We start from the raw sequence: 15,368 nt of genomic DNA on the forward strand, positions 1-15,368 counted from the left end.
ACTGCCAATGTAGGATACACATATAAATTGTATGAAATTTCTATATACTAAACCCCAAAAGGTACAAACAATTGTAATTCTGATTTAATAATTCATAAATTTTGAAATAAGTAAAACAAGATTTTCCCATCTGGAAATTTTCCATCGATGGAATGGTAGTACACAAAAAGCATGTGGAGTGGCAAAGGGACTTTCCGCAACTGAAGAATGAGCGAAAAGCTATGAATCGAGCACGTTACATGAACTCGGTCACCATTCACATGCTTTCTAAGATCAAAGAATTACAATGTTAGCAACATTGAAAGTTAAATATGAATTATTTATCTTCATCAAAACCAGGTTTAGAGCCTATTGATTTAAGCTCGTTGGCCTTCTCATCATCGAAACCTAGGGCAGCCAATATCTTATGGCCAGGAGACTCCTCAGACCATATGCCAAGAAGTAAATCAATCGTCGTAATTACCCCATTTTCATCTGCGTAGAGGACAATGCGTAACGAGTCAGCTGAAGTTCCTTTTTTTTTTTTTTTGCTCTCTCTGTTTAGAATCAGTAGTATAATTTTGATAGAAAAAGTTTAGACAGAAACATAAGGTTATCCATAACCAAAGGTGAAATTAACATCCAAAAGATAGTGGTAACGTGTCGTCAGTACTCACTACTTTTTGCAGGTGCAATCCACAACAAAAGGAATTATAATTGGCCCCTTAAAAGATTTGGTTGGAAAATTTTTCAGATAACGATATAGTTGAACTTCAGAAGTAATAGCAAACAGAATTTACGACATTGCAATAAATATCATATCTATTGGCGCATATATTACGGAAGAACAAGCTTTGGGCAAGTTCCCTAGAGATTAGTCATCACTAATACATCTGCTTCTAATATATAAATCCTCCGTTCTTTTTTACGTGACCTATTTCATTTATCACGCTTGTCAATGCATAAATCTAACTATCAATATCTAAAATTCTTGTTAAGTAAAAATTATAACAAATAGATAGTATGATAGGATATATTGAGACAACTCAAACAAGATCACATGATTGTGTTTTACCTTATGAATCACAAAATACAGTTAGTATTATAGATAATTGTGTGAATAGTGCAAAAGTCAAACTAGGTCAAGAAAAAAAGAACGGAGGAAGTAAGTCACAGTTCATTACAAAACACAGATCCCCCACCAGCCAGTCACCGTCACCAGCAAGTGACAATTACATCACTAACTTTTCCCCATGACCCCATCCTTCCCCCTCTCCATTAACCTTCAATCAAACTAAGCAATGAAAGAAGCTATCTTTTTATATAATCTTATTGGTCATCACTCTCATCAAGTTGCAGACTTTAAGCTTAAAGAGATAATTTATTATTGACAACAGCACAACACTAAGACCAGCTACGCCATTATTTCAGCAAATCAGTAATATCTTAAGACAATAATAACACCACTACAATCAAGCATGCTGAAGAGCTGCAAAATAATATGGACAAAATGCATACCCGATTTCACCTTCTGGTTCAATGCCCAATCAAGTGCTCTTTGAGAGGATTCAGTCAAGGGGGGATGCTCTGGGCTGAAGAAGTACAAATCACCTTTTCCAAGTAATTTTATACTTTCCTCTTTGACCTTAGTGAGTGTGATTCCATTTTCCCTTAAAAACCTTGAAGCAGGACTAGTTCCTGCAGATAAACAAAGGTAAAGCTGTTGTAAGAGCCAACGAAAGATGAGGTACTTTAAATATTTAATGCACCTAAAAAAATTTACTTCAATCACTTAAGACAAATTGATGATTACAGTTTATGGCTATATGGCCTATATCTCAAGCTAAAAAAGATTGTTTTGCCTTTTTTTTTCTATTTTATTTTAAAATTTGTTTATCCAATATTCTGTGCAAAAAACTAAAAAGAGGGAGATAATATACCAGAAAAAAGCTCCTCACAAGAGTAATAATGACAACAAAGAAACACTACCAAGCAGATTAGTGACAACAAAGAGACAATAACAAAGAAGTCGCAATGTAAAAGGGCAAGAACATTTTGAAAGAAAAATAAATCAACGGACTTTCTGAGTAGCATTCTGCAACAACTTAATCCTTAGAAAAATCTCCTGAATAGCCCTCATAGAACATCTTCAAACTCAAGAACAAACACTGTTTACTGATATGAACAATTTCCAGTTCAAATGCGATAGACAGCAGTAATTAACCCAGGATCTCACCATTGCGGCATGAAAATTGTGATAGTTTGGTTCTTCAGCAATTACAGAAAACGAACTCTTAGATCAAGGCAGAAGAAACCAATTTTTTGCAACCAGCTCAACATCGTTGCCATGATCTGTGGCTGCACTCTGGTTTAAAAAGCTAATCCTTTTAAATAGCTTATGTTTTCAATTCAACATACACAGTTGATATTAGGAAGACTGAAAGAATTGTCATTACATCCATGCGGATATTGAACTTCTTGATTATAAACTCCTAACTCGGCTAACAGCTTTGATAACACAGAAAAGACAGCCACTGCATGATTTTCTTATGGGTTGATACTTGTCTACCTTTCCTTATAAGTATAATATCTACTTTATTACCATTTCTTTGCTTTTGTTAAAGGGAAACGAACAGCCACATAGGATAACCACGTTAACCAGAGAGAAAAAGACACAATAAGGAAACAGGATAAATGGGATCCTACACAGTATAATAGCTCCAGCATAAAATCTCTAGAAAATGACCCCCCCCCCCACCACCCCCCCACCCCTCCTTCCCTCTTAAATCTAATGCTCAATACCCCAAGAACCTCAACTTCTCATCAAGCATTAGTACTGAGTACAATGATCTCCAACTTTACAAAAGACGCTTGAAGCAATCCTTGAATAAATATACAGTACAACGATCCAAAATTTGAACAGTGACATTCATAACATGTTTGAGGTTATATTCTCGTACATCATCTTTGTTACTTCATCTGAAGCCCTTTCCTCTCTAATTAGACTATTGTATTAGGAAATGGACCAAAGTTGGAATTTAATTTGATTATATTGATATACATAATATCAATAGGAAACTTTCAACATCCCCACCACCAATATAATCTAACCTCCAAAGTTCAAACTACCTTCATCATGTAGATCTCTAGCAGCTCAAACTTTAATGCATAAAAGGGCCAGTTGGTACACAATGTCCATAAAAGAAAAGACATCCGATAACATCTTTTTCCCAGGCTGGTGTTTAGTTCATTGTTTTCCAATACTCTTTCCCCTCTATACAATTTCAGTTGCCTCCAATGTCCTCCAGTCTGATTCCCATAACCCTGCCCCTAAATGTTTTGGTTCACCCAAACACCTCCTATCCTTTCTTTAAAAGGCATCATCATTGTACATCCATGACCCACTGGCGTCGCAGCTTTGCAAGCAGATTTCATCATCACAGCCACATGCCCGCATCCATTACCCACCAAACAAATTCAACCTCCATTCGGTTGAATGATACTGTCTACACTCTACAGTGATAAAACAATCAATTTCACCTGAGGTAATGTTGAACAGCAAGAAGGTGCAAACAATGGCATCATCAGAGATTATAAGAGTAATGTCATAGAACCACCATGGATAGGGCCATGCACTTCGCCATAGTAGAAGTTTTGACAGTTATGGTTACAGTTGATGTGCAAAGGAAAACTAGAGAGGTGAAATGAGCAGCATAGTTTGGTTAATGTGAGGGTTTCAATTCCCTTCTCAAACCAAACACTAACTAATGGAGTATAATTCTTCCACTACCTAAACCCTAACTAAAGTATTAGCAAAACTAGAGATTAATTTCCCAATACTACACAAACACCCCCAAGACACAAATCTCCCCTGCTCAATCATTTCCTGTTCTCCCACTTGAATCAAAAAAATCCCCTCAATTTTGAGCTACATTGAGTGGCAAAGTTTTTGGAAGTGCTATTTGAGAGTGGAGACTTAACTTTGAGATCCATGCACAGGATCCTTTCTCCCCCTCCCCACCCCCCCCCCCCCCCCCCCGAGTCCCACGAGATCATAGACTATGGCATTCCTGAACATTCCTTGATTGACAAAAACCATATATGTGTAAACCCAACACCTTGACCTAAGGTTACACATTAACTCAAATACTCAATACCTAGCTTTCTACTATATTCGTCATTTTTCTACTATTCTTAGATGATCAGATCAACCAATGCCAGTAACAAAGAATAACATTAGAGAAACTATATGCCTAACAAGTTAGATACCTAACTAAGGCTAACAAAATCAGCTCAAGCTAGTTAGCCCTAAGTTTCAACTTGGTTAAGCTAAAAAGACTATGTTAATTTGGTAGAAAATATCTTCAGTTTTAGATACATTAATATAAATAACTCTGAATAAACACCCATGCATTTAGGCTCTAAAAGTTTAATGCTTATTCTAGTTCCCATGATATTTGAATTTAAAAATATACTAAAATTTTGAACAACGAAGAAAAGGTGTTCCCATGTCGGGCCAAAACAAGTGGAATCTCACTTAAGGTTGTCTCATTTACACCCTTAAGCCTAGCAACAACCAAATTGACTCTAATTTCTTTCAAACACATTTCTTCATTATATATTGATTACAACACTTTTTTTGTCTCTAATGTTCTACTTTGGCTGTTAGTCTATTACTATCTCTAACTACATTATAAGTACAATTAAGAAAAGCTAACATGTTAACAATGCACAATAAAACAAATCTAACAAGATTCCACTTGACTAAATTTATTTCTAACATATCGGTGAACAATGACTATATTTTTTATCTAAATTTTCAAGAATCAAAGTGTTGCAACTACAAAGTAATATGTAACATAGAATTACAAAAAATGAGTTAAAGTGGGGCTACAAAAGCAAAGAAATTGAGTTTTGGATTCTTTTATTGAATTGTAACGTGGCAAACTGCTAATTGGTTAACCTTACAAATAACATTAATAATCTGAATACACTAACGTCTCATCTTAAAGGGATTTCCAAGCTACTATAACAGTGGCCCTTCTCAATCTTCATCTTTCACATAGCTTCTTTAGCTTTTCTCCTATTCCTACTTGAATTTGACGCACTTAGACCACATATACAAGTATCATTATCGTCTAAACATCATTGAGGGGGTGTTTGGTTCACTAAGTGGTATGGGTTTGGAATCAAATGAAATTAAGGTGGCCTGGGGTTAAAACTTGACACTTATGGGGTTGATTTTGTTAGGGAATGAATCTTTCTCTTTTATTAGACACCCAAAGGTACGGTATAAGTCACACCCAAATCACCCACCTCTTCTCTTAGGTACTTAAACCTCACACCTCGGACCTAAATTACTTACTTTTGAACCAAACACCCCCTAAAAGAACATATTCCAAAATCCCCCCATATGGCCCACATCTACATATTGTCAACGTCAACCGCGAGAAATCACATCTCGTTCTTTAGCGTCCTTGAGAATTGAAAATTCTTGCTCTTTCTCCGTTTCATTTCATTTTTTCATTTTGCTTCCATTTTTGCTGTTCTTGAAGTTTATCTTTCTTTTTTCTTAAAGTTTATCTTTCTTTTTTTCTTGAAGTTTATCTTTCTTTTTTTCTTGAAGTTTATATTTCTTTTTTTCTTGGTTTACACCGTGTCGCGTCATTCTAACAACATGTCGCGGTGTTCCTGCTGTTGTTCAAGCTCGCCGTTGCTGTCGCCGTCTGTGTCGTTTGGTTCTGTTCCGTGACACGCCACTGTGTACCGTGTCACGATTGTGGTGTGCCATGTCACAGTGGTTTAACTCGTGTCGTTGCTATTGTTTGACTTACTTGCAGCGGTTTTTGGAGCTTTTCTCACCCGATTCTCCACCAAAATTATTCAAATCTCTTACTATCTTCCTCATTATCGAATTCCTACAAGGATCTATGTAAGTTTTTTTAATTTTTGCTTCAAATGAGTAATTTCTCGTGAAAACCCTTGAAAAATCAATTTGGGGATTTTTTATTTTGACCCTTTATGTCGAAATTCTTGCCATGAATTAGCTTGTATATGAATGTATGTTTGTTTGTGAGCGATTTGAGACTAAATTTGCATGATTCGGTGAAGAAACGAGCAAATCACCATTTTTAGTATGTAAATGGTGTTTTTGTTGTTCTTCTTGTTTCTTTGCACTTGAAATAATGACATAATTGTTGTAAATCTTGTAAGAATGCTATGATGTACCGATCTATTACTTATGTGCAATTTCAAAACGTGCTCTGTTTTGTGTATGTACTATATTTTCATGGAGAACATATTATCATGCGATTAGGAAAACTGTAGTATTAGTTTGCATGGAGAAACTAAGTACTAAAAATAATTCTATTATTTTGCTAATTTTTAGCCTTGAGGTAAAAATTTAGCATATAACAGAAGATGCAAATTGAGATAACTGTTAAGCTGTTTTTTGAATAAATAACCAAATAACTTAAGAAATGATGCTAAGTATTTAGATTTTTATTTTTGTTTGAACATAATAGCATGCCTAGACAACGAGATCGAGATATTTCTACTCGTGGCCGGCGTCAAGCCTTCCGAGAGGACACTCCCACGGTTCCTGAGGGCATGGACGACGATGTCTTGGAGACTGAGCCTCGCCCCTCTATGGGTAGGGGGTTGTGGACTCCACCTCCGTGGCCACTAGACCAGTTGGTTTTTCTGTCGTGAGAACCATATTTCTCACCGTCCACTTACTGGCGTAGTCGATAGCGTCCTTCGCCATCATGGATCAGGAGCTGGAGACTTGATTCCCTGGCTATACGGGATCATCATCACAGGAGATCCTGTCACCAACGCCTTGTGGGAGTCTGCTGGTTTTGTAGATTTCTATTCAGCGGTTCTGGGATTTCGCAGCCCCCGAGGTTGTGGTTCGACATTTGTTCGAGCGCTGTTGGAGTATTTTTAGGATACTACCAACACGGTGACCCCTCTAGATTTCAGCATGATTAGCGGCTTACGCTTCACCACTCGGCCAGTTGAGCAGATGCCTGATCTTACTTGGGAGTCGAGTCAGGTATCAGGGTTCTTGGGTCCTATTGTTCATCATATTAGGACTCAGCGAGTGCCCCGGGGTGGCAATCAGAGGTGGCCTCCGCCTTGCTCATGCCTTCGACATTGCTGATACGACTCCCGAGCAACGAGTGCGGGTCTTCGTATTGATTCTCATTTTTGGGACTCTCATGATAGGAGATCTCGTATGCTTCTCTATTACTTGCCGTCTTTGGCTAGGATTGGTGAGATTGGGTCCTTTAACTGGACCAGTTTAGGGTACGCTGATCTACTTTTGTCACTGTAGCATGGTAGTCGTCTGAATGATCAGTCCCCTGTTTCTGTCTTCGGTCTTAGGAGAGTTGTAGAGGTGATGATTTTCTTCCTTCGTGTTGTGCTCCTATTCCTTTGGCTCATGTACTTATAGATTACTCTTATTGCAGCTTTGATTCTATGAGTACTTTCCAGGATTGGCCCCTCGACGATGTCGGGGAGTGGTCCACGACTTTCCCATCGGAGCTAGCTGGCGTGACCGGGGCGAGTCTCGGGTGGAATCAGTACCAAGTCTACGGGGATCGCTACGTCAGGGCACCACTACTGTTGGCATAAGGATCAACCTCACGGAATATTCTTTCTGATTGTGATGTTACCTCGCAGTATTCACTGTAACTTTGTTTATGGTTTTCAGGTCCCTATCGAGATCCAGTATCGACCTTGGGCTGGTTTGGCTAACCTTCCCGAGGCTATGGACGTATCGTACTGTCTTCTTTGGTACATTACGGCCTGTTTGGTACCTTGGAGAGCGCGTAGCCCGTTAGCATACCACTGACCATTTTGTAGTACCATTGCTTCCGCCGGAGTCGATGTTGCATCCGACTAGGTTGGTGTCTCTCATGGGCAGAGGAGAGCGATATCAGTTTTCTTGGCAAGAGCTCGTGCGCATGGATGTTGATTATTCTGAGGACATGCTTCCTTACTTAGCCCCTGCACCGCGTCTTCTCGAGGTTTGATTTTCTTTGAGGATTTTAAGGATTAGGATTATGAGGATTTCGACGGTTTAAACACAGACTAACAACAAAATCCTCAAAGAAAATCAAACCTCGGTGGAGGGGCTAAGTAAAGAAGCAGGTCCTCAGAATAATCAGCATCCATGCGCATGAGCTCTCGCCAAGAAAACTGATATCGCTCTCCTCTGCCCACGAGAGACACCAACCTAGTCGGATGCAACATCGACTCCGGCGGAAGCAATGGTACTACAAATTGGTCAGTGCTATGCTGACGGGCTACGTGCTCTCCAAGGTACCAAACAGGCCGTAATGTACAAAAGAAGACAGTACGATACGTCGAGAGCTCCATAGCCTCGGGAAGGTTAGTCAAACCGGCCCAAGGTCGATACTAGATATCGACAGGGACCTGAAAACCATAAACAAAGTTACAGTGAATACCGCGAGGTAACATCATAATCAGAAAAGGTATTCCGTAAGGTTGATCCTTACGCCAACAGTAGTGGTGCCCTAACGTAGCGATCCCCGTAAACTCGATACTGACTCCACCCGAGACTCGCCCCGGTCACGCCGATGGGGAAGTCGTGGACCACTCTATGACGCGGTCGAGGGGGCCAATCCTGGAAAGTATTTATAGAACCAAAGCTGCAATAAGAGTAATCTATAAGTACATGAGCCAAAGAATAGGAGCAAAACACGAAGGAAGAAAATCATCACCTCCACAACTCTCCAAAGACCGAAAACAGAAACAGGGGACTGATCATTCAGCTGCCGACTACCATGCTGCAGTGACAAAAGTAGATCAGCATACCCTAAACTAGTCCGGCTAAAGGACCCAATCTCACCAATCCTGGCAAAGACGGCAAGTAGCAGAGAAGCGTACGAGAACTCCTATCATGAGAAAGAGTCCCGGAAATGAGAATCAATACGAAGACTCGTACTCGTTGCTCGGGAGTCGTATCAGCAATGTCGAAGGCATGAGCAAGGACGGAGGCCAGCTCTGATCTCCTGCTCCGATGATCACCCAGGGGCACCGGCTGAGTCCTGATATGATGAACAATAGGACCCAAGAACTCTGACTCGACTCCCAGGTAAGATCAGGCATCTGCTCAATGGGCCGAGTGGTGAAGAGCAAGCCGCTAATCATGCTGAAGTCTAGAGGGGTCACCGAAAGCTCCCCCAAGCAAAGTGGAGTGGAAAGTGTTGGTAGTATCCCAAAAATAATTCAATAGCGCTCGAACAACTGTCAAACCACAACCTCGGGGGCTGCGAAATCCCATAACCGCTGAATAGAAATCTCCCAAACCAGCAGACTCCCACAAGGCGTTGGTGATAGGATCTCCTATGACGATCCCGTATAGCCGGGGAATTAAGTCTCCAGCTCCTGATCCATGATGGCGAAGCACGCCATCAACTACGCCAGTAAGTGGACGGTGAGAAATGTGGTTCTCACGACAGAAAACCAACTTGTCCGGTGTCCACGAAGGTGGAGTCCACCTACCCCTACCCGTAGAGGGGCGAGGCTCGGTCTCCAAGACATCGTCATCCATACCCTCAGGAACCGTGGGAGTGTCCTCTCGAAAGGCCCGACGCCAACCACGAGTAGAAATATCTCGATCTCGTTGTCTAGGCATGGTATTATGTTCAAACAAAAATAAAAATCTAAATACTTAGCATCTTCGGTTATACGCTAAATTTTTACCTCAAGGCTAAAAATTAGCAAAATAATAATATGGTTATTTCTAGTACTTAGTTTCTCCATGACAAACTAATACTACAGTTCTCCTAATTGCATGATACTATGTTCTCCATGATAATATAGTACATACACAGAGCACATTTCGAAATTGCACAAAAATGATAGATCGGTACATCATAGCATGTTTTACAAGATCTACAACAATTATGCCATTATTTCAAGTGCACAGAAACAACAAGAACAACAAAAACACCATTCACGTACAAAGTAGTACCAAAAATGGTGATTTGCTCATTTTTTCACCAAATCATGCAAACTTAGTCTCAAATTGCTCACAAACAAAAATACATTCATATACAAGCTAATTCATGGCAAGCTCGGCTCTTTTGATCTATGTATTTCTTGCAAGTTTATCGTCATATGCCAATGTAATTGTGTACTACGGAATAGTAAAAAGCTTATAATATTAAACGAAGTACATTTTTGTAAGGTTGTAATGTCGATTGACGACAAATTATGATTTAGGCTTAAATTAAATAATCTTCGAATCACTGTATGAATTAATAAAAATGTGTTTATATTAACAACGGGTTTAATAGCTTTCACCCATTTAGCATCCGATCCACCCATTTCACCCGCGGATGATGGGTGAATCGGATGTGGATGATGGGGTAAGCGGGTGGATCGGGTGGAGCGGATGGTGGGTGCAGATGGATGCGAGTGAAGCTCCATCCGATCCAAATCCGACTAGTTGTCATCCCTAGTCAAAGTGGGGGCTTCTGTAGACACCTAAAAATGTCTCCCTGAAACCAAACCCGATGATGAACAACTTTTCACCGCCATTATTGGTCGGGTTGAGTATTTAATCCCGGGAGTGCTTAAAATTCATATTCAATCAAATTCAATTCATCAAATATTCAATGGATCAGTCCTAATGTTTAGTCAAAGCATAGTTCCTTTTTTATTTTAGCCCAAACCTTTTTATTCATTTCACATTTTTTTCTTTTAGCCCAATTAATAAATAATAAACCTGAAATAGCCCGAAGTTATGAAGCGGCACTTAAAATGGTTTAACGTAATTAGGGTAAAAATGTATTTGGACGGAAAAAAGGAAACAGGGTTTGCCGCGTCACGGGAAACTGTGTCGCGCCACGGCATATTCTCCCGTGACACGGTGCCGGTACCGTGACAAGGGACAGATCCGTGTCCTTTCCGCGTAAACCCTTCACGCGTTTTGTATCCCGTAACTTAATTATTTCCTGCGTCACACAAGGTTCTCCCATGTCACGGGATTTTGTGCCGTATCACGGCATTATTTGCCATGTCGCAGTAGTCTTTTTAGGGTTTTTATCTTTTTTAGGGTTCCGTGTGTTCCCTCTACTCATTTACCCTATAAATACCCCCTCATTTCTGTGTTCGGGGCATCGATCAATACTCTCATTCCTTCTTTTATGCTCTAGCCTAAACACTAGCCTACCTTATTCTTTCCAAAATTCCTTCCCTAAGCACTCCCAGGAGTCCGTTATTTACCCGAAATTATGTCCTTAAACCACGACGTGAGTGTTGCAAAATCAAAGTAAGAAATTATGTTCCTTTTATTTCTATTATTTTTCTAACGATTCTTATATTGTTGGATTATTGTTAGATTGCTTCCAATATTAGTGTTGTTATTCTATTGTTATTATGATCACCATATTGCATGTTAAAGGGAATATGTAATTGAATATCACGCTTAATAAGATAATTTGGACAACCGGTTTAGGTTTCTTTAATCTTGTTGTTAATCGAAGTGATAACAATATTTTAGAATTATGTGTTGCATTAATATTAAACCAATTTAGAATAATAATAGTTTGGAGCAAATTAAATCTTTGTTTGCATGTCTTTGAGATCACGACAATACTTTTCATTATAAGAATCGAGTAGAGGCCAATACGGGTAAATGTGACTCCATGACTCACTTCGTACCATCATCCTCGATCCTCCTTTTGTGGTTCCGAACCATATGAAGTAAGTAATCTCATGGATTATGAATGGGGTGTAACCTTCACGGTCAATCGTTGTCCCTTAATCGTGGTTGTCTTTAATGATCCGTGAACGGTATAAGTTCATTAAAAACTTATCGGCGACTCCCTACTTTCCTTGTCCCTAATCGTATTATGTCAATTTCCACTTTCTATGAATGTCAAGCATATTCACACCATGCTTTTTACGTAGGCGCGACTCAAGTGACGCCTACCATAGGCGGTAAATATTTTCTCAATATATGACACTAAGGAAATCAATAGTCCTCATTAGATTGGTTCCATTTAACTTAGGATAAGGACAGCATGAACTCAATGCATATACAATAATTGTCATAACTTACAGCCAGTAGCATAATTCGTTCAAATTAAGACATACATAATAAGTAATAGAACTCAAAAATCGAAACAAGAAGCTACATTTCATAACCATATGTTTTATCATCCCCAATTCATCAAATCATCATAGGACTAACCTTCTATAAGTACACCCATAAGAAGGGCTTCAGTCCCAGTTGTAGGGTATTTGAGCTTCCTAGCTTCCAATTCTCCCATTGCAAATGACTTTATAGCCCTCCCTGACCACCTAATTCAACCCATCATCAAAAACCCAATTAACACAATAAACCCATATAAATTAACTTTAAAATTAACCATGAAATATCCAAAATTTAACTCACTTGGGAGTTTTATCACCAACAACCCCATTTGGACTCCTGCCCAATACACAAAAAATAAAAATTGAAACTTCAAACCCTCAAACAGATATTAAAAAGGTATTTCTCAAAAATTAAAGAAATTAGAATGCAAAATCTTACACAGTTGGGAGGCTAACGGTGACAGCAGCAGAAACAGGGCGTCGTTTGGTTGAAATTGAGAGTGAATGAGATGTTCTTGTTGAAGAAGGATTGATGAAAGAGAAAGTAAGATTACCCAGAAATGGATTCTGTGAAGAGAGGGAAATGCAATTAGATGAGTTTAATGGTTTTCTGAATTCTGGGAATTGTTGTGAATGTATTATTCTAGAGATAGATTGGGAAGTGGCAGCCATTGTTGAAGGTTGGAGAAGACGTTTGAAGAGTGTGGGAGAGTATTTGTGGATTGGTCTCAGACAGTCTTGCTCATTGAAGGTGTAAACGGCACCGTTTTAGTTTTGGGCGAGTAGATCTGGGCTTTTGGGTGGTTGAAAATGTGTTAGATTGACAATGTAACTTTATAAGCCATTAGAGATTGTAAAGTGTAGCCAATGAAAGGATGGATCATGGGATGACCCGTTTAAAACCCAATCCATCATATATAGGCACAAAAAATTTGTATATGTGTCATTTTAAACCTGTTAATTCTTGACCCAATTCGATAACCTGATCTAATTTTAAACTTGAGTTACTGAGAGAGAACCCAAACCCAATCCGAGCCAAACAACTCGATATCGATCCAATTTGACCCACTTATCATCTTTTTTAATAACTCAAATGATCCAAACCACTCAAACCAAACGACCCTAAATTTGACCTGAACCCGACCCGTTGTCTCAAATTGACAGATCTAGTCATATTAAATTTTTTTATACGGTAAGATATGAGATAGGCCGCCCCCCACCCTATCACAGGTTTGAGGGGTTGGTTGAGGAATCGAACCCCCAACACTTGGGGGGGATGGAGGGACTAATCATCCCTCCATCTCCTCACTCCCCAGCTTGTCATATTTTAATGGACATTTTGTGAAAAGTTACCTTGTAAAACACTATTTTTGTGAGAAACTACCTTATAAAAGGGTAGACTACCATTGGTCGGAAAATCACCGTTGACTTTCATTTTCCGGCGTTGACTACATCACGTGACTTTTAATTCACCCTTTCCCTCCTTTTTTCTTAATTGACACGTGACATGATCAATGCTGGAAAATAAAAGTCACGATGACTTTTCGACCAAGGATACTCTCTTACAACATTTATCCTTTTCTAAGATAGTTTCTTACAAGATTTTTTTTATTAGGTATTTGTTCATTTATCCTTCATTCTGTAAACATTGCAGGAAACCTATGAAAAGAATCTTGCTGACTGTCATGAGGAAGACAATGTTATAGATTCGAGTTTGGGTAGTGGTGAAAAGAATCCTGTTGTTAGCCATGAGGAAGACATTGATATAGGTTCGAGTTTGGGATGCTGAGTTTATAGCCGAGATGAAGTAGTTAATGGACTCCTAGCTATGCTCTGATGTTTAGCAGGATTTGTAGCTTCTTTCCTTTATTTTGATCACCAGCCTGCAGGAATGATTCGTCTAGCGAAGGCTCGCCATGAGATAGTTATTTGGTAGGGCTTATTTGTCATGGCCCTTGGTAGTTGGTATTTTGGGATCATTAAACATCTACTTCCTATATTAGTTATTGTAACCTTATAAATATTTAACATTTGCCATAAATCTAGTACCTGAATACCTGTATATTTGATGAATTTGAACAGGTTTTATACAGTATGAATTATTCCAGCAGGTTTTCCATGACTTTCAGAGGGTGTTATATAATTATGTGAGTAGCTTCTATATAAAATTAAAGCTAGCAACACATGAGCTTATATACGAGTAGTACGTTTATTAATGATCGCTTTATCCAATTCAATTGAACGACTGATCTTGTATATGGAGTTATATAAGGTTTTGAGTATCATATATATCGGACAGTAGTAAATTATGTAGTGATCTATTGTTGTTGTCTGTTACACCAAATGAGTAAACTCAGTAAATTTGACTATGTAAGTTATATCCAACTGTCAATAGGAAGCAAATATGTCCAAATCACAAAATTAAAGCATTAATTATTGCTAAAACAAGAATAGAAAAACCGAACTCAATTTGCTATTGAGCATTTTAGGTGGCGAAAGGTGGAATTTCAGCACAACTACCTGTTTCTTTCCAACTACTGTAAAAAATTGCAATGAAGTCAATTACAGTGACTTCATCCCCATTCAATTTTGCCAGTGTCTTGTTATAGTAACTTCTCATATTTCAATTTTTATTACTTGATGACTTAATATTATTAATGTTCAAGATGATTTATACCATAACACTATCGTGGTTCAGCCAAAATCATGACATTGGTTGAACTTGATTATGCAAGTGAATAAAATGTTATAATAATGAATAAGCACTCTTTAGCTTATAAGTCAACTTATGAATTAAGAGCTTTAATCATGTTTAACCAATTTATACAATTTCTTAATTTATCACACAAATAATTAATGTTGTTGGTAAACATTGAAGAACTATTGCACTGAAAACACATGCACATAATTCATATGTAGTTAGAAATTGGAAACCAATACAAAACTTTAACTTGTTTTCCAAGGCAAGCCCACTGCCACGCAAGCTAAGCCTCGATCACAATAACTTTGCCATAAACGTACGCTAAATCCTACTCATCACACGCTGGTTAGTGGTCACTACTTATTGTTACTACTTTAATTGCATACTTTCATTTTATTTGTTGTAACATTAATATCAATTACTTGTATTAAATTTGTAGCAACATTGTCCAGGTTGATTTCACGTCTTTTCTAATTGCATGAAGTTAACGATACCCTTTAATCATCACGTCTTTTCTAATTGCATGAAGTTAGAAGGATATAATGTCATT

At 38.5% G+C, this 15,368-nt stretch overlaps 1 protein-coding gene across 1 annotated transcript; it reads right to left on the bottom strand.

The window, feature by feature from the left end:
- Positions 1 to 15: 15 nt before the first annotated feature.
- LOC145598452 (ATP-dependent Clp protease ATP-binding subunit CLPT2, chloroplastic-like) lies at positions 16 to 12,849 on the bottom strand. The gene is made up of 5 exons (XM_081654808.1): positions 12,557 to 12,849; positions 12,419 to 12,454; positions 12,215 to 12,324; positions 1,498 to 1,677; positions 16 to 474 (listed from the first exon to the last, which is right to left on the bottom strand). The coding sequence occupies exons 1-5, from the start codon at positions 12,787 to 12,789 to the stop codon at positions 317 to 319; spliced, it is 717 nt and encodes a 238-aa protein (XP_081510934.1). The 5' UTR covers positions 12,790 to 12,849; the 3' UTR covers positions 16 to 316.
- Positions 12,850 to 15,368: the final 2,519 nt, after the last annotated feature.

Source organism: Chenopodium album, chromosome 20 (assembly GCF_948465745.1).
Source record: "Chenopodium album chromosome 20, dcCheAlbu1.1, whole genome shotgun sequence".
NCBI classification, from domain to species: Eukaryota; Viridiplantae; Streptophyta; class Magnoliopsida; order Caryophyllales; family Amaranthaceae; genus Chenopodium; species Chenopodium album.

Excerpts from the sequence above, each read along its gene's own strand:
- LOC145598452 (XM_081654808.1), bottom strand. The coding sequence starts at position 12,789 with ATGGCTGCCACTTCCCAATCTATCTCTAGAATAATACATTCACAACAA. Across the intron at positions 12,455-12,556 it reads ACCGTTAGCCTCCCAACTGT|GAGTCCAAATGGGGTTGTTG; the intron begins GTAAGATTTTGC and ends TGTATTGGGCAG. Across the intron at positions 1,678-12,214 it reads TATGGGTGTACTTATAGAAG|GAACTAGTCCTGCTTCAAGG; the intron begins GTTAGTCCTATG and ends GTTTATCTGCAG.